Source organism: Oncorhynchus tshawytscha, linkage group LG01 (genome assembly GCF_018296145.1).
Source record: "Oncorhynchus tshawytscha isolate Ot180627B linkage group LG01, Otsh_v2.0, whole genome shotgun sequence".
Taxonomy (NCBI): Eukaryota; Metazoa; Chordata; class Actinopteri; order Salmoniformes; family Salmonidae; genus Oncorhynchus; species Oncorhynchus tshawytscha.
In genome coordinates this window covers 48,734,318-48,760,910 of record NC_056429.1, presented here as the reverse complement: position 1 = coordinate 48,760,910, position 26,593 = coordinate 48,734,318, and the positions used below count along the sequence as shown (strand labels likewise).

At 41.3% G+C, this 26,593-nt stretch overlaps 1 protein-coding gene across 1 annotated transcript in view; it reads left to right on the top strand.

The window, feature by feature from the left end:
- Nucleotides 1-26,593, top strand: part of wdfy4 (WDFY family member 4) — a 178,856-nt gene that overhangs the window by 43,287 nt on the left and 108,976 nt on the right. The window contains exons 22-24 of the mRNA XM_024423457.2: nucleotides 8,411-8,589; nucleotides 8,802-9,033; nucleotides 9,315-9,460. Coding sequence (XP_024279225.2) covers nucleotides 8,411-8,589; nucleotides 8,802-9,033; nucleotides 9,315-9,460 — 557 coding nt within the window. The remainder of the gene's footprint in view (nucleotides 1-8,410; nucleotides 8,590-8,801; nucleotides 9,034-9,314; nucleotides 9,461-26,593) is intronic.

Genomic DNA, 26,593 nt, shown 5'->3' with positions numbered 1-26,593 from the left:
TAGAAAATACGCTTTTCATCCGGATAGAAAATACTGCCCCTTACCCAAGAGAGGTTAACCAGCACCATCTTCAGATTACCCTTAACTTCGGTAGCCTTACCTTCTGGTAAAACAGTGACTAAATGCTGGATGATTCTTTTTAAATCTAATACTGCGGTTAAAGGAGTCGCCAATGACTAGGGTTTTCAATTTGTCAGAGTTAATGGTGGGAGGCTTACGGCATCTCAGACCCCGTAACGGGAGGAGGAGAGACCAGAGAAGGCTCGGCCTCTGACTCTGACTCGTTGCTTAATGAGGAGAACCAGTTGACAGTTTCTGTCGGCTGAATGAGCAGCACTGGTTGAGCATTCCTACAGCACTTCCTTCCAGAAGCCATGAGAAACTTGTCCGGCTGCGGGGACTGTAAGGGGATTTGTACTCCTATCTGTACTTACTGGTGGCACAGATGCTGTTTCGTCCTTTTCTACACTTAAATTACCCTTGCCTAACAATTGCGTCTGAAGCTGGGCTTGCAGCATGGCAATCCTCACCTAAAGGTGATCGTTCTCCTGTGTATTTTTTTTATTTCACCTTTATTTAACCAGGTAGGCAAGTTGAGAACAAGTTCTCATTTGCAACTGTAACCAAGATAAAGCAAAGCAGCTCGACACATACAACAACACAGAGTTACACGTGGAATAAACAAACACAGTCAATAATAGTGAGGGAGATATGAGTCTCCAGCTTAAACAATGGAATGATAGATGCCTTATGACTAATACTGGGGTGCAAAGTAAATAAATAAATGTGGTATGTGAGGTCACAGATGGGCTAACAGTGATCTGTGAGCTGCTCTGACAGGAACTAGTGGCGCCGACAGAGATGGGTGTGATCATAACCATACAGGAACTCCGGCGCCGACAGAGATGGCCGTTCCTAGGAAACTATGCAGTTTTGTTTTTTTACGTGTTATTTCTTACATTAGTACCCCAGGTCATCTTAGGTTTCATTACATACAGTCGAGAAGAACTACTGAATATAAGATCAGCGTCAACTCACCATCAGTACGACCAAGAATATGTTTTTCGCGACGCGGATCCTGTGTTCTGCCTTACAAACAGGACAACGGAGTGGATTCCATGCAGCGACCCAAAAAACGACTCTGAAAAAGAGGGAAACGAGGCGGTCTTCTGGTCAGACTCCGGAGACGGGCACACCGTGCACCACTCCCTAGCATTCTTCTTGCCAATGTCCAGTCTCTTGACAACAAGGTTGATGAAATCCGAGCAAGGGTAGCATTCCAGAGGGACATCAGAGACTGTAACGTTCTTTGCTTCACGGAAACATGGCTCACTGGAGAGACGCTATCCGAGGCGGTGCAGCCAGCGGGTTTCTCCACGCATCGCGCCGACAAACATCTTTCTGGTAAGAAGAGGGGTGGGGGCGTATGCCTTATGACTAACGTGACATGGTGTGATGAAAGAAACATACAGGAACTCAAATCCTTCTGTTCACCTGATTTAGAATTCCTCACAATCAAATGTAGACCGCATTATCTACCAAGAGAATTCTCTTCGATTATAATCACAGCCGTATATATCCCCCCCAAGCAGACACATCGATGGCTCTGAACGAACCTGCAAACTGGAAACGATTTATCCGGAGGCTGCATTCATTGTAGCTGGGGATTTTAACAAGGCTAATCTGAAAACAAGACTCCCTAAATTTTATCAGCATATCGATTGCGCAACCAGGGGTGGAAAGACCTTGGATCATTGTTACTCTAACTTCCGCGACGCATATAAGGCCCTGCCCCGCCCCCCTTTCGGAAAAGCTGACCACGACTCCATTTTGTTGATCCCTGCCTACAGACAGAAACTAAAACAAGAGGCTCCCACGCTGAGGTCTGTCCAACGCTGGTCCGACCAAGCTGACTCCACACTCCAAGACTGCTTCCATCACGTGGACTGGGACATGTTTCGTATTGCGTCAGATAACAATATTGACGAATACGCTGATTTGGTGTGCGAGTTCATTAGAACGTGCGTTGAAGATGTCGTTCCCATAGCAACGATTAAAACATTCCCTAACCAGAGACTGTGGATTGATGGCAGCATTCGTGTGTAACTGAAAGCGCAAACCACTGCTTTTAATCAGGGCAACGTGTCTGGTAACATGACTGAATACAAACAGTGCAGCTATTCCCTCCGCAAGGCTATCAAACAAGCTAAGCGTCAGTACAGAGACAAAGTAGAATCTCAATTCAACGGCTCAGACACAAGAGGCATGTGGCAGGGTCTACAGTCAATCACGGACTACAGGAAGCAATCCAGCCCAGTCACGGACCAGGATGTCTTGCTCCCAGGCAGACTAAATAACTTTTTGCCCGCTTTGAGGACAATACAGTGCCACTGACACGGCCTGCAATGAAAACATGCGGTCTCTCCTTCACTGCAGCCGAGGTGAGTAAGACATTTAAACGTGTTAACCCTCGCAAGGCTGCAGGCCCAGACGGCATCCCCAGCCGCGCCCTCAGAGCATGCGCAGACCAGCTGGCCGGTGTGTTTACGGACATATTCAATCAATCCCTATACCAGTCTGCTGTTCCCACATGCTTCAAGAGGGCCACCATTGTTCCTGTTCCCAAGAAAGCTAAGTTAACTGAGCTAAACGACTACCGCCCCGTAGCACTCACATCCGTCATCATGAAGTGCTTTGAGAGACTAGTCAAGGACCATATCACCTCCACCCTACCTGACACCCTAGACCCACTCCAATTTGCTTACCGCCCAAATAGGTCCACAGACGATGCAATCTCAACCACACTGCACACTGCCCTAACCCATCTGGACAAGAGGAATACCTATGTGAGAATGCTGTTCATCGACTACAGCTCGGCATTCAACACCATAGTACCCTCCAAGCTCGTCATCAAGCTCGAGACCCTGGGTCTCGACCCCGCCCTGTGCAACTGGGTACTGGACTTCCTGACGGGCCGCCCCCAGGTGGTGAGGGTAGGCAACAACATCTCCTCCCCGCTGATCCTCAACACTGGGGCCCCACAAGGGTGCGTTCTGAGCCCTCTCCTGTACTCCCTGTTCACCCACGACTGCGTGGCCACGCACGCCTCCAACTCAATCATCAAGTTTGCGGACGACACAACAGTGGTAGGCATGATTACCAACAACGACGAGATGGCCTACAGGGAGGAGGTGAGGGCCCTCGGAGTGTGGTGTCAGGAAAATAACCTCACACTCAACGTCAACAAAACTAAGGAGATGATTGTGGACTTCAGGAAACAGCAGAGGGAACACCCCCCTATCCACATTGATGGAACAGTAGTGGAGAGGGTAGCAAGTTTTAAGTTCCTCGGCATACACATCACAGACCAACTGAATTGGTCCACTCACACAGACAGCATCGTGAAGAAGGCGCAGCGGCGCCTCTTCAACCTCAGGAGGCTGAAGAAATTTGGCTTGTCACCAAAAGCACTCACAAACTTCTACAGATGCACAATCGAGAGCATCCTGGCGGGCTGTATCACCACCTGGTACGGCAACTGCTCCGCCCTCAACCGTAAGGCTCTCCAGAGGGTAGTGAGGTCTGCACAACGCATCACCGGGGGCAAACTACCTGCCCTCCAGGACACCTACACCACCCGATGTTACAGGAAGGCCATAAAGATCATCAAGGACATCAACCACCCGAGCCACTGCCTGTTCACCCCGCTATCATCCAGAAGGCGAGGTCAGTACAGGTGCATCAAAGCTGGGACCGAGAGACTGAAAAACAGCTTCTATCTCAAGGCCATCAGACTGTTAAACAGCCACCACTAACATTGAGTGGCTGCTGCCAACACACTGACACTGACTCAACTCCAGCCACTTTAATAATGGGAATTGATGGGAAATGATGTAAATATATAAACAATGCTACCTTATATAATGTTACTTACCCTACATTATTCATCTCATATGCATACGTATATACTGTACTCTATATCATCGACTGCATCCTTATGTAATGCATGTATCACTAGCCACTTTAACTATGCCACTTTGTTTACATACTCATCTCATATGTATATACTGTACTCGATATCAGCTACTGTATCTTGCCTATGCTGCTCTGTACCATCACTCATTCATATATCCTTATGTACATATTCTTTATCCCCTTACACTGTGTATAAGACAGTAGTTTTGGAATTGTTAGTTAGATTACTTGTTGGTTATTACTGCATTGTCGGAACTAGAAGCACAAGCATTTCGCTACACTCGCATTAACATCTGCTAACCATGTGTATGTGACAAATAAAAATTTGATTTGATTTGATTTTTGCAGTTTGTTCCAGTCATTGGCAGCAGAGAACTAGAAGGATAGGCGGCCAAAGGAAGAATTGGCTTTGGGGGTGACCAATGAGATATACCTGCTGGAGCGCGTGCTATGGGTGGGTGCTGCTATGGTGACCAGTGAGCTGAGATAAGGCGGGGCGTTACCTAGCAGAGACTTGTAGATGACCTGGAGCCGGTGGGTTTGGCGACGAGTGTGAAGCGAGGGCCAGCCAACAAGAGCATACAGGTCGCAGTGGTGGGTAGTATATTGGGCTTTGGTGACAAAACGGTTGGCACTGTGATAGACTGCATCCAATTTGTTGAGAGGAGTGTTGGAGGCTATTTTGAAAATTACATCCCCGAAGTCTAAGATCGGTAGGATGGTCAGTTTGACAAGGGTATGTTTGGCAGCATGAGTGAAGGATGCTTTGTTGCGAAATAGGAAACCGATTCTGGATTTAATTTTGTATTGGAGATGCTTAATGTGAGTCTGGAATGAAAGTTTACAGTCTAACCAGGCACCTAGGTAGCGGAGAACGTACAGTGGGATTTGAAATGGTCGGTAATCTGTTTGTAAAATTTGGCTTTCGAAGACCTTAGAAAGGCAGGGTAGGATAGATATAGGTCAGTTTGGGTCTAGAGTGTCTCCCCCTTTGAAGAGGGGAATGACTGCGGCAGCTTTCCAATCTTTGGGCATCTCAGACGATACGAAAGAGATGTTGAACAGGCTTGTAATAGGGGTTGCAACAATTTTGGCAGATCATTTTAGAAAGAGAGGGTCCAGTTTGTCTAGCCCGGCTGATTTGTGGGGGTCCAGATTTTACAGCTATTTCAGACCATCAGCTATCTGGATTTGAGTGAAGGAGAAATGGGGGAGGCTTGGGTGAGTTACTGTGGGGGGTGGAGGGCTGTTGATCAGGGTAGGGGTAACCAGGTGGAAAGCATGGCCAGCTGTAGAAAAATGGTTATTGAAATTCTCAATTATAATGGATTTATCGGTGGTGACAGAGTTTCCTAGCCTCAGTGCAGTGGGCAGCTGGGAGGAGGTGCTGTTATTCTCCATGGACTTTACAGTGTCCCAGAACCTTTTTGAGTTTGTGCTACAGGATGCAAATTTCTGCTTGCAAAAGCTAGCCTTAGCTTTCGTAACTGCGTGTTTATATTGGTTCCTAACTTCCCTGAAAAGTTCCATATCACGGGGGCTATTCGATGCTAATGCAGAACGCCACAGGATGTTTTAGTGCTGGTCAAGGGCAGTCAGGTCTGGAGAGAACCCAGGGCTATATCTGTTCCTGGTTCTACATTTTTTTGAATGGGGCATGCTTATTTAAGATGGTGAGATGGTATTATGAGTACAGCGACTGCAATTAGAAGGCATAATGTTAATTTTACTACTTAGCTTTGGCTGGTGGAGGTCCTGTAGAACCATGGTCAGATAAAGCGTCCGGGGGGAAAAGTTGTATGAAAGTTGAGCGAGGGAAAAAAATAAAAAATAAAACGTAATTAAAAAGTAAAAACTGTCAAGTTGGCAGGTAGCAAAGTTACGCTAGCAACGAAATGCACTGCAGCACGTAAACAAGTTAACAAGATGTGACAGGAAATTACGTCAGCAGTGATAACTGTGTATCAGGCGTACCTTCTTGGAAAGGCTTACAGAATGTAGTCACCTGGAAGTTCATTTGTGGAATTTCTTTCCTTCTTAATAATGCGTTTTAGGCAATCAGTTGTGTTATGACAAGGAAGGGGGGTATACAGAAGATAGCCCTATTTGGTAAAAGACCAAGTCCATATTATGGCAAGAACCTCTCAAATAAGCAAAGAGAAATTACTTTCAGACATCAATGTCAGTCAATATGCAAAATTTCAAGAACTTCGAAAGTTTCTTCAAGTTCAGTCGCAGAAACCATCAAACGCTATAATGAAATTGGCTCTCATGACGACCCCCACAGGAATGGAAGACCCAGAGTTACCTCTGCTGCAGAGGATAAGTTCATTAGAGTTACCAGCCTCAGAAATTGCAGCCAAAATAAATTCTTCACAGAGTTCAAGTAACAGACATATTTTGATTTGTTTAACATTTTTTTGGTTACTACATGATTTGTGTTATTTCATAGTTGTAATGTCTTCACTATTATTCTACAATGTAGGAAATGGTAAAGATAAAGAAAAACCCTTGAATGAGTAGGTGTTCGAAATTTTTTGACCGGTAGTGTAGATCAATGTTTTTTCTGCGATCGGATCAACATTACATCAACCGCTTTTCAATGCAACACACCAAAACAAATCTAACTTTGCAAGATTGAGTCTGTGATTTTGTTGTAGGCAGAGCTAAAGCGCAACGGAGTAGAATTCTATTGGCTGGGGTAGCCGACTAGCAGTCTTCAATCATGCTTTTCAGATCAGAGCTGCGCTTGTGCGCATTTGTTTATATTCTTTGCTAGTTACCGAGTTATTAGCCCAGTTTTGTCTAAGTATAGATCAGCAATGGGGATACTGCTTCCTAAAAGAGCACAAAACGTGTCGGCTACATTTCAAGCTGTCTTTGAAAACCTAGTCAGGTAAAAAGTTGATGTCTTAATTAAAGGGGCAGTGTTTGAGATTGAAATTGTGTGTTTTACATCGGATAAAAGTAGAGACTCAGAGCTACAAAATGGTATATCATACACTGCAGTTGAGGAACAATGGCAAAGTAATTATTCTTAGAAAGTTGATTAATGTTTTAGTACCCCTACTGGAGAGCTCTTCTTTGTCTACACCGATTCAGCATCGTTCACACTCTCTTAAGCCGTAGCCCCACCCTTCTATTTAAGGGGTCACATGAGGCCATGTGGTAAACACATGCTATATCAAATAGAATGTAAGTGTATTTGTCACATGCACAGGATACAGAACGTGTAAATAGTACAGTGAAGTGGTAGCTTACATAGTAGCAATATCAAAAACAAAGTGTTTAAATTGATGGGTCATGTGAAGGAAATGCTATAACCACTTCCCAGCCACATCTACTGTAGCTAAGTGTATGGGTCACTATTGTCTTGACATGTACACATCTTCATGAAATACACACCTGGCTAATTTGATGGATCATGTAATCATCCGGCTGAAGTGGAGTCTTTTGTTTAGACATATAGCTAGCTAGCTAAACAATGAACTGGCATAATCCCAACTCATACTACTACCAATACAAACATTGTCATAGCTGTGGTATGATTCTTCAGGTAGCTAACAAACTATGTGCAATGTTAGCTAGCTAACATTAGGCTACAACTAGCAATGAAAATGGCTTTCTGATTCAAATAATATTACTAATCAGACTATACACAGACTAATTTAACATTTTTGTTCATATTTATGGATGGAATACAAGTTTGTTATTAAGGCACATGAAAGATCACATGTTCCAGAAGGCATTTCTATAAAAAAAACACTTTTTTATAAAAATAAATAAATAGTTGTTTACATTCAAATGCCGCTCCTGTGAAGTAGTTATAAAAATAAATAAATAGTTGTTTACATTCAAATGCCGCTCCTGTGAAGTAGTGACGTGCGACATACGCCTAGTTTCCAAAATGACTCACATATAGGTTACTGTAGGCTATATCATATAAATCAAAAGCTATATCCATGTGAAAATGTAATGGGATTTTCTATTTACTATTTATTGGTTACTGTTTAAAACTGTAAGGGTACAAGCCTCAGTGTTCACTGTGTCGTGTCTTTGGCATCATTAAATTGAAGACTGGTAGCTCTCATGCTTGAAAAGGTTGTAGACCCCTGCCCTACACCCTGTGCACTTCGAAATTTGAGAGGATTTGATTGGTATAAACATTATGATATAACTTCCAACTATCTTATGACAGGGCAAGGAAGAGAGATTACCATTATTGCTTACACCTGTCAAATTCTTTCAGATATCCACAAGTGGTCTAGAGGTCAATTTGGGATTGGGGCTATGATTGCTCTGAATTACCTAATTTTAGAAAGATTTAGCAAAAGGTGGATTTTTGTAATTTTAGTTGATTACTGTTTGATCTGGACTGCAACTCCTTCTGTGATTGATTGATTGTTGTATAATTGATTGATGTATTAATTGCCAGATATGATGGAGCCAGAGGTGCGGACCCCCAGCCCACTGCCAGGTTCTCTGAGGTTCAAATGCTCCAGTCAGCTGACCCCAGGTCAGTGGCACCATCTGGCCATTGTCATGGCGAAGGACGTGAAGAAGAGCTGTAAGGTCACGGCCCACCTCAATGGGGAACTGGTGGGAGCAGCAAAGGTACAGCAGTAGGAGAGAGTAAATTCATCCATTTTACATTGAAAGATGATCGAATAAACTTCTGTTGTGTTGGAGGCCATTGGCGATTTTTCCGCTGCTGCTGTGATTTTTAGCTGTAGCTCATGTCATTGGTTGAAGTACTGTCTACTCCCTTACTCACTCTGTGCTGTGAAAATGCAGAGAACTCTCTATGTGTTCTGATTCGCTGTCAGATGCTGTACATCCAACCGTTCCCGGGTCAGTACATTTCCATGGAACCCACGGCGGTGATTGACGTGTGTGCATTCATTGGAACGCCGTCTATATGGAAACAGCACGCTTCGTTGGTGTGGCGCGTCGGGCCCACCTACCTGTTTGAGGAAGTGCTGAGTCCAGGGGCTGTAGGAGTCATCTACAACCAGGGAACAGCCTACTTGGGAAACTACCTGGCTCTACGCAACACAGGTGTTTGTCTGATCATTAACTGGCCATGGACTCAAGACCGTGTAGTCAATTTACTTAAAGCTTGCAGATACTGTATAACACATTATGATTCCTTTAGCATCTACGACCCCTTATAATCTATTAGAATCATCTCATGATGACCTTGACATATGCCAGCCATTTTGAGTCAGTTGTGTTTCCAGAAATACAGAAACATATTTGAGTCAGTTGTGTTACCAATGTCAGTTTGACCAGGATTTGTGTCTGACAATGTAATTCTGTAATTCTATGTGTTCATCTAGGCTCTGGCCCAGACCTCCTCCCTTTCAGGCTGGTCCCTGAGGAGAGGATCTCATTTGGCATCAACCCGGCTGTAGCAACTTTAACCACGGTAGCAAAGATACGAGAAAGCTACAACGAGGTGGACTGCCGTCTCATCGCCAAAGAGGTAAAGAGGGTCCAGCGCTGTCTTCATGATGCCCGATCAGAAATACGGGGTCCTACTAATCACCCCAAACAACCACAAACAGGTACCCTAAACAACCACAAACAGGTACCCCAAACAACCACAAACAGGTAACACAAACAACCCCAAACAACCACAAACAGTTACCCCCCAAAAACTAAAATGACCACAAACAACCCGAAACATACCCTAAACAACCACAAACAATGAGAAGCATCCAACTGCAGATATGCGTGCTGAGGCCACCTGCCGGGTAGTCTAGAAAGATGGTTGAATAAATTCAGGATTCCCTGAACATAACCTACTTCTCTTAACCTGATAAGGGAGTCTGGGATTTCTTTGTTCCAGGGCTGCTGCTTCTCGCTTAAGTAATTAGGCTAAGCACAGCACAGATTGGTTGGTCCGACAACTGTCGCGGGTACGCAACATACAAAAAGGTCCTCATGATGATGACAAAAAAAAACTCAAATTTGGAGTCAAACGACAGAGTTCAATATTTCAAGTCTAGAACAAGAAACAATTGTAACAACATACAATGAATATGTTCACAAATTTACTACGGATGTAATTCACCGAAACACATCGGTCCCTGATTCAAATGTTTAAGATATGACTGCATTGGACCCCAAGAAAATAGATTCAAACATTAGGAATCATTGATTTTGCTCATATTACTTTCTTTCTACCTAGTGAAAAATGCATAATCTTTTGTGACAACTGATGCGCCCTGGCCTTTAGTGTCAAACTAAGTATGTAGTTGTGTTGACAGTCATTGATATTCAAGTCATTTTGCATCCCGAACAGCCCTAAGGAATGTCAGTAGCCTAGTCAAACTACGCACTGTGACGAGCTTCATGCTCTGACCAAGGTGAGGTAGGCGGCCTGTTTCTTGCACATACAGTTGAAGTCGGAAGTTTACATACACTTAGGTGTATGTAAACAGGTACAAAAGTATCTATATCCACAGTAAAATGAGTGCTACATGTATATCGACATAACCTGAATTTCCGCTCAGCAAGGAAGATGCCACTGCTCCAAAACCGCCATAAAAAAAGCCAGAATACGGTTTGCAACTGCACATGGGGACAAAGATCGTACTTTTTGGAGAAATGTCCTCTGGTCTGATGAAACAAAAATAGAACTGTTTGGCCATAATGACCATCGTTATGTTTGGAGGAAAAAGGGGGAGGCTTGCAAGCCGAAGAACATCATCCCAACCGTGAAGCACGGGGGTAGCAGCATCATGTTGTGGGGGTGCTTTGCTGCAGGAGGGACTGGTGCATGTCACAAAATAGATGGCATCATGAGGTAGGAACATTTGGTGGATATTTTGAAGCAACATCTCAAGACATCAGTTAAAGTTAAGTTAAAGCTTGGTTGCAAATGGGTCTTCCAGATGGACAATGACCCCAAGCATACTTCCAAAGTTGTGGCAAAATGGCTTAAGAACAACAAAGTCAAGGTTTTGGAGTGGCCATCACAAAGCCCTAACCTCAACCCTATAGAACATTTGTGGGCAGAGCTGGAAAAAGTGTATGTGAGCATGGAGGCCTTACAAACCTGACTCAGTTACACCATCTCTGTCAGGAGGAATGGGCCAATATTGGGAAGCTTGTGGAAGGCTACCCAAAACGTTTGAACCAAGTTAAACAATTTAAAGGCAATGCTACCAAATACTAATTTAGTGTATGTAAACCTTTGACTGCTGGGATGTGATGAAAGAAAGAAATGCTGAAATAAATCATTGTCTCTACTCTCTCTATTCTGACATTTCACATTCTTAAAATAAAGTGGTAATCCTAACTGACCTAAGACAGGGAATTTTTACTACGATTAAATGTCAGGAATTGTGAAAAACTGAGTTTAAATGTACTTGGCTAAGGTGTATATAAACTTCCAACTTCAATTGTATGTGTGGAAACTTCAGCATTCAAACACTAAATTGCTTGCACAATATTATGCTTTATTAGCTGTGACAATCTATGTAATTTTGTACATTATTGTTATCTATGCACTGTTGAAAAGCGTGATTTACTGGAGTTAAAGTAAGCTACCGGAGACACAACTCTCATCTAGCTGTACATGCTGAATGGGGCTTACTTTATATTTATTTTGAATGTTCAGGTAGACCATCAGCAATAGTTTTGGTAGTTAGCTTTAAACAATCAGTATACAGTGCATTCGAAAAGTATTCAGACCCCTTGACTTTTTCCACCTTGATTCAGTTTTATGTAGTAAAATGTGAAATGGTGTATTTTACATTGGATAAAAGTAGAGACTCAAAGCTACAAAATGGCATATCATACACGGCATTTTAGGAACAATAGGAAAGTAATTCTGTTTTGAAAGTTGATTCACTTGTTAACAAACGTTTGAGAAAATTGCTTTTGAATGTTTTGGTATCTAGTGAAGTGCTCCTCTTTGACTGCACCCATTCAGCATCATTCACACCCTCTTTAGCTTTAGCCCCACCCATCTCGTTTCGCTCTCGTAGCGCACAATTGACGCTCTGGCCGATGATTTGTTTACCGCTGGATAAAATTAAAACAGCCTAACCAGCTCTGCTAGCAACAATTGTTGTACACACGTGACATGACGTTAGCTAACGAGCCAGCCAGCTAACGTTAGCTAGTTAAACAACTATGAATAAAGTACCAACAATGCCTAACATTAGGCTCTAACTAGAAAAGCAAACGGCTCTGGGAAACAAATAATAACGTTCGCTAGGGAGCCAGCCAGCTAACGTTAGCTAGATAGCTAACAGTACACATCAGCTTAAGACATATAGCTAGCTAGCTAGGTAAACAAAGAACCTAGCTAGGTAAACAAGGTTTAAGACCACGCACGTCACGTAACGTTAGCTAACGAGACAGCCAGCTAATGTTAGCTAGTTAAACAACAATGAACAAAGTGCCAATAATGCCACAGTGCGGGCAGCTAACCAACCAGGTCCAATGTTAGCTAGCTAACATTAGGCTCTAACTAGAAAAGCAAACGGCTCTGGGAAATAAATAATAACGTCAGCTAGGGAGCCAGCCAGCTAATGTTAGCTAGCTAGCTAACAGTACACTTTAGCTTAAAAGGAAACCACTTTCTGTCAAAATTAGAAATTAGAAATTAGAAAAATGTCATTTCTGAAAATGTAGCTAGCTAACTCCAGACGGTCTTGCATACATCATCATGCATGATGGCCGCGTCTCCCTGTCAGGAATACCATACCACGTTTGCTCTTAGTTTGAAGATGTAATCCGGAGACAGGTGTTTTCTCCTTCTCTTTAGCTATCATACTCCTTTGATTTCAAAACTTGATCCTCCAGAAAGTGGAGAGCAACTCTTATGCAGTTCCACAACACAATCATTTTTTTTAAAGCCGCATTTCGAAAAGATTACCAGCACAGACTGACGAGCTCAAAAAGACAGAAGCTTTCAATATGGCAAACTAATCCTCTCTCCTCTCTCGGCATGTCCAGCCCACTCATTATCTCAGCCAGTGATGGCTAGTGGAAAGGTTGCTCACTTTTTCTGTGGGTTAACCAACAAGGCTCGTAATTTAACAATTTAATTTGTATTTACAGATGGTATAGAAGTTTGTTATTAAGGTACAAATTTCACATGTTCGAGAAGGCATTTCTGCCCAAAATACGCATTTTGATAAAAAACACATTTTTTACTTTAAAACGGCTCTCCTGTGAAGTCGTGACTTGCGACATACGCCTAGTTTCCTGAATCGGGTCACATTTTGTTACATTACAGCCTTATTCTAAAATTGATCAAATATTTTTTTTCCTCATCAATCTACACACAATATCCCATAATGACCATGTTTTTGCAAATGTATTACAAATAAGAAACTGAAATACCTTATTTAGATACGTTTTCAGACCCTTTGCTATGAGACTCGACATTGAGCTCAGGTGCATACTGTTTCCATTGATCATCCTTGAGATGTTTCTTCAACTTGAATCACCTGTGGTAAATTCAATTGATTGGACATGATTTGGAAAAGCACAACCCTGTGTATATAAGTCAAATCAGTTCAAAATACATGTCAGAGTAAAAACCAAGCAATGAGGTCAAAGGAATTGTCTGTAGAGTTCCGAGACAGGATTGTGTCGAGGCACAGATCTGGGTAAGGGTACCAAAACATTTCTGCAGCATTGAAAGTCCTCAAGGACACAGTGACCTCCATTCTTAAATGGAAGAAGTTTGGAGCCGCTAAGACTCTTCCTAGAGCTGGCCGCCCTGCCAAACAGAGCAATCTGGGTAAGAAGGACCTTGGTTAGGGAGCTGACCAAAAACCTGATGGTCACTCTAGCAGAGCTCCAGAGTACCTCTCTGGAAATGGGAGAACCTTCCAGAAAGACAACCATTTCTGCATCACTCCACCAATCAGGCCTTTATGGTAGAGTGGCCAGACGGAAGCCACTTCTCAGTTAAAGGAACACGACAGCCCGCTTGGAGTTTGCCAAATGGCACCTAAAGGACTCTCAGACCATGAGAAACATGATTCTCGGGTCTGATGAAACCAAGATTGAACTCTTTGGTCGACAAGTCTCTGAATGACCTTGAGTGACCCAGCCAGAGCCCTTGACTTGAACCCAATCGAGCATCTCTGGAGATACCGAAAATAGCTGTGCAGTGATGCTCCCCATCCAACCTCACAGAGCTTGAGAGGATCTGCAGAGAAGAATGGGAGAAACTCCCAAAATACCGTTGTGCAAAGCTTATAGCGTCATAACTAAGAAGAAACGAGGCTAAAAAAAGGTGCTTCAACAAAGTACTGAGTAAATGGTCTGAATACTTATGTAAATGTCATAGTTCAGGTTTATTTTTATTTTTATACACTACCGTTCAAAAGTTTGGGGTCACTTAGAAATGTCCTTGTTTTTGAAAAAAACAAACATATTTTGTCTATTAAAATAATGTCAAATTGATCAGAAATACAGTGTAGACATTGTAAATGTTGTAAATTACTTTTGTAGCTGCATTTCTTTATGGAATATCTACATAGGCGTACAGAGGCACATTATCAGCAACCATCACTCCTGTGTTCCAATTGCACGTTGTGTTAGCTAATCCAAGTTTATCATTTTAAAAGCCCCATTGATCATTAGAAAGCCCTTTTGCAATTAAGTTAGCACAGCTGAAAACTGTTGGCCTGATTGAAGAAGCAATAAAACTGGCCTTTAGACTAGTTGAGTATCAGCAGCATCAACATTTGTGGGTTCGATTACAAACTCAAAATGGCTAGAAAGAAGGACTTTCTTCTGAAACTCAGCAGTCTATTCATGTTCTGAGAAAAAAAGGCTATTCCATGCGAGAAATTGCCAAGAAACTGAAGATTTCATACAACGCTGTGTACTGCTTCCTTCACAGTACAACGGTCACCTAATAATCCCCAGTTAACAATTGGCTCATTCATCCCCCTCCTTTCCCCTGTAACTATTCCCCAGGTCGTTGCTATAAATGAGAATGTGTTCTCAGTCAACTTACCTGGTAAAATAACAGGTAAATAAAAAAACAGCGCAAACTGTCTCTAACCAGAATAGAAAGAGGAGTGGGAGGTCCCGGTGCATAACTAAGCAAGAGGACAAGTACATTAGAATGTCTAGTTTGAGAAACAGACACCTCACAAGTCCTCTACTGGCAGCTTCATTAAATAGTACCCGCAAAACACCAGTCTCAACGTCAACAGTGAAGGCGTGACTCCAGGATGCTGGCCTGTCTTTTCTTATTATCTGCTAAGCCATTACAATTAAGTAAGTAAACCTCCAATTGTTCTCCACTATTCCACCCGTTAAACCCTTCCCCATCCCAAGTTGGGTTGTCATCCCAGTGACCAGCAGACCAGTGACCAGTCATCCCAGTGACACCCCACCAGGGCCCCGAGAGATCAGGTAGCCATCCCTCGAAAAGAGCACACAGTGCCACCCACAGAATAGAAGCAGATCAACCACCAAAATAATTTCCAACATCCTCACCTCAATTTGTATTATATATAGTTATCAAAACATATACAGTACCAGTCAAAAGTTTGGACACACCTACTCATTCAAGGGTTTTTCTTTATTTCTACTATTTTCTACATTGTAGAATGATAGTGAATAAATCAAAACTATGAAATAACACATGGAATCATGTACTAACCAAAAAAGTGTTAAACAAATCAAAATAAATGTTATATTTGACATTATTCAAAGTAACCACCCTTTCTCTCAACCAGCTTCACTTGGAATTATTTTCTTGAAGGAGTTCCCACATATGCTGAGCACTTGTTGGCTGCTTTTCCTTCACTCTGCTGTCCAACTCATCCCAAACCATCTCAATTGGGTTGAGGTCTTGTAATTGTGGAGGCCAAGTAATCTGGTGCAGCACTCCATCATTCTCCTTCTTGGTGAAATAGCCCTTACACAGCCTGATTGTGGTCATTGTCCTGTTGAAAAACAAATTGATATTCCCACTAAGCGCAAACCAGATTGGATGGGGTATTGCTGCAGAATGCTGTGGTGGCCATGCTGGTTAAGTGTGCCTTGAATTCTAAATAAATCACAGACAGTGTCACCAGCAAAGCACCCCCACACCAACACACCTCCTTTTCAAAGTAGCAAAAAAAATAACAGCAATTACAATTCCCCAAAAATATTTTTTATGTTCATTGTAGTGTCAGCTATGCCTTTATATTATTTATATTCAAGAATAAAGCCAATAATTTATTTTTATTGCGATTTATATGAATGTACCCTAGTAAAATGTAATTCAATATAACACCGTGTTTATTTTTTAATTTTTTAAATTTTATGCCCATTTTTCATAATCACAAAGTTATATATCCATTCTCAGACTGGCAGAAATATAACTACCCAGATAAAAATCACATTATTTTATTTTGAATACCACATGATGAAAAAATTCCTGCCTTACACTGAAAGAAAAATGAGTCAACTAAACTAAGTTATTGTATTTTAATATAAAATACTGGTGTTATACTGTATGACAATATTTTGTTGCCCTGAATGACACAATAAATACATGAATTATTTGACCTTTGCATGCCCTTTCGTAATTTGTCACTTTTTTGTTGTGATTGTTTTAAGTTGCATTTCCAGTTGGAGAATTTTCTTCTTTAGTTCTCATTTTTCCTTTTGCAGCCGCTTGCAATGCTTTGATACCTTTTTCACTTTTTCTGGAGTGGAGGAAGCAAGTGGTTGAGATTGAGGCTCAAGGGATTGCTCTAGTTTTGGAGTCAAGGACTCAGATGGTTGCTCCAGCTCTGGAGGTGCAGATTCATGTTGTACTTTTACAAGTTGTTCAGGGGGCTGCTCAAAAGAGTTTCCTTCAGTGGATACTGGAGTTAAGTTCATCACCACATTCATTTGTTTGATTTTTTCACGGCACCTTCTCTGATTTAGTCTCCATTTCACCTCTTTTTAAAAAAAGAGAATTTAAGATGGAGAATAGTATGTTCATTACCGGTGATAAATAACAAAGTGCGCGCCCTCACCGACACGCTGCGCCACAACACTACAGCCATAATGTGAGCCACATAGAAAAACTACAAATTCTAGTTCATTTTTCAATATCCCCAAAATGTCAATTTATTTGTTGCGTTTGATTCAGAAAAACACCGGTTCCAAATCGCCCAACATGACTACAAATGATCTAATAAAGTACCTGTAATCTTGGTCCAAACATTTCAAACAACTTTCCTAATCCAACTTTAGGTATTTTAAAATTTAAATAATCGATCAAATTTAAGACGGGATAAACTGTGTTCAATAGAGGATAAAATGAAAGAGGAGCGAGCGCCAGGTCGCGCGCCCCAAACAAAAGAGTCCACTTGGCTCGACTCCAGAAAGGAAAGGGCTACTTCTTCATTATTCAAAGGAAAACATCAACCAACTTCTAAAGACTGTTGACATCTAGTGGCAGCCATAGGAACTGCAAGCATATTTCTATTAAAACGGGCTTGCCATAGAAAACTAATGGAAAACAGATTCATCTCAAAATAAAAAGTTTCACCTGCCAAATCAGTTCTGTTATACTCACAGACATTATTCAAGCAGTTTTAGAAATTTCAGAGTGTTTTCTATCCAATTCTACTAATGATATGCATATCCTAGCTTCTGGGCCTGAGTAGCATGCAGTTTACTTTGGGAACGCTTTTCATCCGGATGTGAAAATACTGCCCCCTATCAGGATAACAAAGCTACTGTCATTCATATTGTCATTCATTTTGGGTGACATTGTGGTATAGCATGAAACTTTTGTTGTGCTGAAGGTCAAAAGTGTGATACTGAAGGACGGATTTCATCCATAAACATATTTAACAGGCAGTTCCTTGGCCACCTATGTAAAGTAATGACCTTGACCTATAAAGATTATCCTTACTTTTCATATTTTTCATAGCTTTTTATAAAATAATATCATTATAAGAATGTTTTCTGTGTTGTACTGAAAGACATGCGGTTTTGTTACAAAGGTTACTAAATGGTGAAATGGAGAAATCACCACATTTTTCAGAGAGATTTACTCACCTCATCACATTGATAGAGGGTCTTCAATGGGTCTTCTTTGTGATGTCACATGATTACTATCATGTGATATGCTTTAAAATGGCTTTTTCCTTTGTTATACTGAATGACATTGATGAAGCGCAAAAATACAAAAAAAAGTTATTCAAGTTTTAAAATATTTTTTAGATACAATATGTCGCCCATTATTCTATATATTGTGATTTAATGTTATATTTATACATGTTTATCTTTTTATGTTAAATGAATGGCCTTCGGACACCAAATTTACTCGCCTCGTCTTTCACCCAACTACACATGCAGAGAAAATTTGTTAAACTAGTCTGCGTCTCACAAAGACATGGCGGTTGGAAACAAAAATCAAAAATTCAGACCAAAGGACAGATTTCCACCGCTTGAACTTATCCTCTGCAGCAGAGGTAACTCTGGGTCTTCCTTTCCTTTCGTGGTCCTCGTGAGAGCCAGTTTCATCATAGCGCTTAATGGTTTTTGCGACTGCACTTTCAAAGTTCTTGACGTTTTCCGGATTGACTGACCTTTATGTCTTAAGGTAACGATAGACTGTCGTTTCTCTTTGCTTATTTGAGCTGTTTTTGCCATAATATGGACTTGATCTTTTACCAAATAGGGCTGTCTTCTGTATACCACCCCTACCATGCCACAAGACAACTGATTTGCTCAGATGCATTAAGAAGGAAAGACATTCCACAAATGAGCTTTTAGCGAGGCAGACCTGTTAATTGAAATGTATTCTAGGTGACTACCTCATGAAGCTGGTAGAGAGAATGCCAAGAGTGTGCAAAGCTGTCATCAAGGTAAAGGGTAGCTACTTTGAAGAATCTCAAATTTAAAATATATTGGATTTTTGGATACTTCATGATTCCATATATGTTATTTCAGTCTTCACTATTATTCTACAATTTAGAAAATAGTTAAAATTAAAGAAAAACCCTGGAATGAGTAGATGTGTCCAAACTTTTGACTGGTACTGTATATTTATACAAATCTTGCATATCTTACTTTCCACAATTAACAAATAATATGCGTAATAATGTAAGCAGTTCATGTGAAGGATTGTTACCTATAACCAGTATTGCCATTACAAAGAATACATTTTTGGCAAGCAATTATTATTTTAGCAAACAGTTATTGTGATTCATCCAATATTGGCACTAACATCCTAACCCCATAGCAACAGATGTGGGACACACACACACACACACACACACACACACACACACACACACACACACACACACACACACACACACACACACACACACACACACACACTCATACATACTAGACCCCTTTCCCCCATAAACAACCACAGGCTCAGATGTTGTTTCATCCCCGAGCCCAACTCAAGAAAATACTTGATGTGCGAATGCATATACAGTTGCAGCTGTTTGAGAAGGCATGCAAAACAGAACAAAAATTATTTGATTAAACAATATCTAGTCCTAGATAATTGAGCTCGCATACCCCCCTTCCCTCCAACCCACACATGCTTGTCCCCTGATGTGACCCATCTTCCCAAGTACCTCTGTGCAGTCAGACCTTTGATCATTTCCTGCCACCAGGGCCACAATAATTGGCCCCCTCTCTGATTGTCCGAGTGTGACCACTTCCCCATGGGTTACTGCAGCTACTGTTGCTAGCACTGTCACTACTTGGGTAGGGGCACCTCACCGGAATTTCCACCGACTAGGTACAAGGTCGTCAAGGTTCTCATTAGCAGCTTTGAGAAATTCCTTGTATATTATGCTCACCAATCAGGGGGCTTTGGCTTTGTAGGACCAACCCTGCCAGGCAGGCTCAGAATCTTGAGGGGGCGGTGCTGCTTTAGTGGGTCTCTTACTGCATTTATCTTTCTGTTTTTGATTGTGTATAGGCTACTCACAGTAGGCCCATGAAACAGATAAGGACTTTTAATTAATTGATAGGACAATTAATTAAATTATCTATATTTATAATTTATTTTAAAATGTATATACCATATCTGCACAAAGTTGAAAGCTCTCTCTCACAACCCCTGCTCGCAGACACACATGGTATTTGCAACTATTTTCACTCAACTCTACATTTTTCCAAACACAAAAACACACACCCAACCTTCCATCACAATACACCCGCACATACCCACATACTTGACATTATGTATTGCGATTCTCACGATTCTATATGTATTGCGATTCGATACTGTGATCAGTCATGGAAATCAAAGTGCTGAAAACACCCTATTGGCTCCCTATTTAATAGGAAGATAGAGAACAGGCTATGAAGGAACAATACTGGAGTTTTGGTGCAGGTACAGCCAACTAGCACAAAAATAACATTGCGATATTGTCAGCTTTTACCTGGGAACGAACGAGAGAGAGCTTGGTTTTTTGTTTTAGTGCCCTTTGGATTGGTGATGTTTGAAAAATTATTTGGTTAAAAGAAATTATGCAAAAGAGGTGGTAAACAAATCAGGCTGCTCGGGGCTGATTGGTTGAAATACTCTAAATCGAGAAATGTTGTGACTAAACATAACATAAAATATGAAATTATATTACCAAACCAAGATAAATGACATACAACACAATGGAAAAAGACTTTGGAGTACCTAAATAATATCATGGGCAGAAAACACAATTAATCTCTATCGTTCATTGAAGTTGATGGCTAATTTACAACAAAACCTTTCAATATTGCCAATCATTGAAATGACTATTTCACTAGTACAATGCACAAACTCAGAAGTTAAATTACAACATTGAACAGTGAACCATCCAATTTGTGTATAACATTTCTAATAATGAATGAGAATGATTGATGTTTTGAATTTGGTCAAGTTAATGTGGGAGAGGTAGAAAAACTATTGTTATCCATCAATAATGATAAGCCACAAGGTATAGACAACCTTGATGGGAAACTATTGAGAATGGTATCACACTGTATTGCCACCCCTGTTTGCTATATCTTTAACCAAAGCCTAAAGGAGTGTGTGTGTTCGCATGTGTGGAAGGAAGCTATAGCAAAACACCCTTTCCTGGCTCTAACAGCCGCCCAATCAGTTTCCTGCATGTTCTTAGTAAACTGATGGAGAGAATTGTGTTTGACCAAATACAATAATCTTTTTTCAGAGAAGAAGTTAACCCTTTAGACCCCATTAGAATTACAGAATGCTGCTGTAGCTTACTGAGGATTTTCAAGATAAAGCTCATGTTCTCACACATTCTTAACAAACAGACATAGCAAAAAAAAGTTTACTTAGTTTTAAAGAGTACAACCTCTCTTTAATGACACTGCATTCATGTCAATAGGAATAAAACAAATGTTGTCTTCCATTGTGTGAAGACACCCCTTATCAAAATGTACCAAGTATAATATATTTATAAATGTTATTTACATATAAATAAATAAATAAAATATCCAAAATGTGACCAAAGGACAATATTCAAAAAGTATTTCAAAACCCGTGCAAAGTGGGCAATTTGATTGACGATGATTCTTTCTTCTGTAACAATGAAAAATGCGAACAACTATTCAGAGACTATTGGAAAATGTAGGTAACCTCTCTCAATACGATTTAGTAGAGACCAGGCCTGACACCAAATGTAGAAATAGTAGCCTACTTTGACAACAATTCAATTAATGCAACAAGTATTAGAAAGTGTTAGCAATTGATGCTATTCTACAATAACACAAACCCCAAAGCAAATCGGGGGGAGGAAAATAGGTTTATTCGAAGAGGACAAATCAAAGATGTTATGCTGGAAGGTCTCCCTTTCCTCAGATTTTTCTCCAACGAACAAAGGGACAGGACGCCATTTATAACCCCACACCCTAGCCTGGGGTTGACCAATCAGAAGGCCTTGCAGTACAACTGGGCCGAAGGCCCAGACTCAATGTACCCATAGCACACGTTGCTCTGGGTTCAGGAGGGACATTCCACAGATTCTAAACAGCTGTTGAACTGAAACCCAACTCCTATTTACATTTCCCTAGGTACTCTTGTTTTTAGTCCTCTCATCCTCTTATCTTCTGCGTTGTGTATTTATCTTCAAAATATTCTTATAATTGCGACAGATCAACAGACAAGATACAAAACACAACTGCTCAGAGAAAATAAAAGATTTGTAGGACAAATTAATATTTCACAATGTCACCTTAGTGTTTGCATTCAGCCTACAACATGTCATGGAACTTCTGGAAGCACTCCCCATCCTGCAAAGTGGCACAGAACACTTAGAGCACTCAAAGGAGCCTGCTTTCAAATTAGTTACAACTCAGTCCACACGTACTGGTGCCACACTCTTGGCTCCCCTCTTCATGCCACTGTAGCCATATCACAAAATGAATGCACAAGCTGCATTTTGAATGCCTTCAGGGACCAGTGTATGCGGTTTCTGGGAAGAGGCTTTTGCAGGGCCCCCCACACAATGTACTCATTTATGATGACAATGTTGAGCTTCCCCCAAAACACATACTTCCACTATTTTCAGCCTGTGCGTCCAACATTGTAATAGCTCCTCAATTGGTCAAGATGGTCAACCTTGGCCATTTTCTTGTTGTAATCCATTACAAGCTCTGGAACAGATATAACTTCCTAACACTTCCTCTTAGAGCTACCCGCCTACTTTTTTCAATTTCCACCTGAAGAAATACCCAAATCTAACTGCCTGTAGCTCTGGCCCAGAAGCAAGGATATGCATATTCTTGGTACCATTTGAAAGAAAACACTCTGCAGTTTGTGTAAATGTGAATTGAATATAACACAATAGATCTGGTTTAGATAATACAATGAAAAAAAACATTTATTTTTATTTTTATTGTTGTATCATAATCTTTAAAATGAACAAGATAAAACAAACATTCAAAACAAACATTCAGATAGGATGATGGGGACAATTTCAGTGAAAATTATAAGAGGGCAACAGTACTTGTGCAACGTTTCAGAATGATAACTTCCAAAATGAGTGTGCTACATGACATTTATCATGAAGTCACCCAGGTGTCCCACACAAGTAGCCCAAATGTACCCAAGTGGCCAAATTGGTGAAGGTATACATTGAAACAAATAACTATATACAAAATGCCAAAATTGTATTCTAACACACCCCCCCCAAAAAATTGAGAAAAATAAATGGGGAAAAAAATAGGAAGAAAAAAATATATACATTTACAAAATAACATGGGTAACTATTTACACACTTTCAATATTATGAAGACCCTCAGTCCTCCAAATATAGCAAATCAAATGTATTTATTTAGCCCTTCGTACATCAGCTAATATCTCAGAAACTCAGCCTAAAACCCCAAACAGCAAGCAATGCAGGTGTAGAAGCACGGTGGCTAGGAAAAACTCCCTAGAAAAGGCCAAAACCTAGGAAGAAACCTAGAGAGGAGCCAGGCTATGAGGGGTGGACAGTCCTCTTCTGGCTGTGCCGGGTGGAGATTATAACAGAACATGGCCAAGATTTTCAAACGTTCATAGATGACCAGCAGGGTGAAATAATAATAAATAATAATCACAGTAGTTGTAGAGGATGCAACAGGACAGCACCTCTAGAGTAAATATGAACAGTTTAGGGTTCCATAGCCGCAGGAAGAACAGTCGAAACTGGAACAGCAGCAAGGCCAGGTGGACTGGGGACAGCAAGGTGTCATCATGCCAGGTAGTCCTGACGCATGGTCCTAGGGCTCAGGTCCTCCGAGAGAGAGAAAGAGAGAATTAGAGAGAGCATACTTAAGTTCACACAGGACACCAGATAAGACAGAGGAAGTTCTCCAGATATAACAGACTGACCCTAGCCCCCCGACACATAAACTACTGCAGCATAAATACTGGAGGCTGAGACAGGAGGGGTCAGGAAACACTGTGGCCCCATCCGATGAGACCCCCGGACAGTGCCAAACAGGAAGGATATAACATCACCCACTTTGTCAAAGCTCTACACAATATTGGGCTGCTGAGGTATAATAAACAGATATATACATATAGAGTACAGGGAACATAAGGTTGAATATATTATTATAGACCTGCTACATCTACTGTCTCTTTTCTATTATGAAATTTCAGCTAGATCTACTGTCTCTGTTATATTATGACAGAGCATCTAGATCTACTGTCTTTATTATATTACAACAGACCAGCTGTATCTACTGTCTCCATTTCACTTTGGCCATTGTTGTGGGCCTGCCCTCCACTCAACAGCCTCAAATAGGCTATTTCATTTCACAAATAATATTTTCTATTGTTAATTTCAAACAACGGCATTAGCATGGGAGGAACTTACCAGTCCAAAACGGTGACATTGTTCCTCTTCTGCAGGCACGTAACAGATTATACACAATGGCTACAACGGTGTCCTCTCCGTTCAAAAAATATTCCTCCACTTGGGAAGCGCTAAATGAATCGTCCTACAACAATCTCTCTCACTTTTATGATCAATTTCTTCTAAAATTGTGTGTACATCTGTATATCTAGACTTAGATTTAGCTTTCCCTGACTTAGTTGCCATACTGATTGATATATAAACAGCTGAATCTGCGCGTTTACCAAAACAACGCTGTGCGTAAAATGCGTTGCCCCTTCCGGAATAAAACTTCAATAGCGAATGACTCTCTTTACGCTGCCGTTTACGACATGGGTTGGTCTTCCAACACACAACCATTGCATATTGCCGCTTACCTCAGCTCATTGGCTATCTACCCAGCTAGATTTCAAGACGATCAGTGGTCATTGGGTTAAAATACAGTCAGTCATATAATTGGTGCACAATGAGCTCGTCACTCGTTGTCTTCCAATCGTTTTTTTCCCGGGTCAATATGTCCCACAAAATGACCCATCAAGTTTGGTTGTGTTACAAACAAACAGTTGATTGCAAGGAAACCAAACATGACTGGATAAAGTCAGGTATAGTCTGTGTATTTACGTTGGATGTTTCGTCGAAAATTGAATGACACGAAATTCAATGAGATAAGCGTTCACAAAATGTTTTGTGTTAGGCAATTAAAAATGGATTTAACTGAACAAAAGACCATTCATTGTGTAACAATGAGCCTTGGGATTGCAAACAGAGCAAGATCTTCAAAGGTAAACAATTTATTTCAATGCAATCTGTGATTTTGTTACGCAAGAGCTGGTTGAACAAGTAGTTTGATACGGGGGTCTGTGCTCAGATAATCGCATCGTATTCTTTCGCTGTAAATCCTTTTTTAAATCTGACAACGCAGTTGGATTAGCAAGATTCTAGGCTTTTGAAGCATGCGAGACACTTGTATTTTCAGGAATGTTTAATTTGACTATTTGTGGCGAACACCGTATGTTGTCGAATTCAAACCCGGATCCGGTATGGGTGGTTCAGAGAGGTTAAAACAACTCCAAAATCCCTGCCACTTTCACTTTAGGCCCAGGCTATGTGGTACAAGGGTGAATTGTGGAACTTGGGGTAGACACACTCCATGGAAATGTAAGCTCCCGTCTCAGGTGTGTTCTACCTCTTCTCCTCCCTCTTCCTCCTCCACTCTCTGCTTCATCCTCTCACTCTGCTTTGTCCTCTCCCTCCTCCTCTCCCTCCCCTCCTCCTCTCCATGTTCTTCTCCCTTCACTCTCCTCTCCCTCCTCTTCACTCTCCTCTTCCTCTCTCCTCTCCTTCACTCTCCTCTTCCTCTCTCCCTCTACTCTCCCTCCTCTTCACTCTCCTCTTTCTCTCTCCCTCCACTCTCCTCTCGCTCCACTCCTCCCTCCACATCTCTATCCCTCCAATCATCTGTAACTCCTTATCCTCCCTGCCTTTTGCTGCTAAGCCCTGATTCTCCATATCACTTCCTTCACTTTCACTGACCTAGAGGAACATAGTAACAGAGGGAGAGAAGCAAAAAATAGGATACAATTGTGGTCAGGAACATAATCTCTCTCTCCCTTTCACACTGTTTCTCTCTTCCTTCCGCTCTCTCTTTTTCCTCAACCATACACATATTAGGAAGAGAGTAATGGATTTCCATAATAAATTATGTGATACAGTTACATGACTCCCATCCCCCCCCCCACACACGCACACACACACACTCTCCTCCAATCAACTCTTGCTTTCTTGCCTGACAGACTACCTATAGTGTATGCTGGAAACTTTGGGTTTATTTTTTATTAAAACAAAACGTTTGATCATTAAATACGTATACCGAACTTGTTTCTAAGTGGACTCTGCGACGAGGTTAGCTTTCATCCGCCAGGACCACTATTTCTTGTCCCGGAATCCTGCTTACAGTTTGAAGCCTGCTTGACTGAGATGCTAAGCTGCTAGCCATCAAGCTAACGAAGTTGGTACCAGAGGAGTTTTTGCAATGGAGCCCTCTTTGTCTGGAGAAATAAATGAACAGTTCCAGTGCTGTAGGAGCTTTATCTACTATGCTTTATTTCGGGACAAACTGGATCACTCAGTTCCAAGGTGGCATCCTTGATCACGCACGTCGCTAGCCTACGTTAGAAACTGGGGAAAACGCAGAGTGGAATGTTTACATTTTCTACGCCGGTGGCTGGAAGGCGTTCGCGCTTGTTGGATACATCTCCGCCTTGTCGTTTGTCGTTATCCGA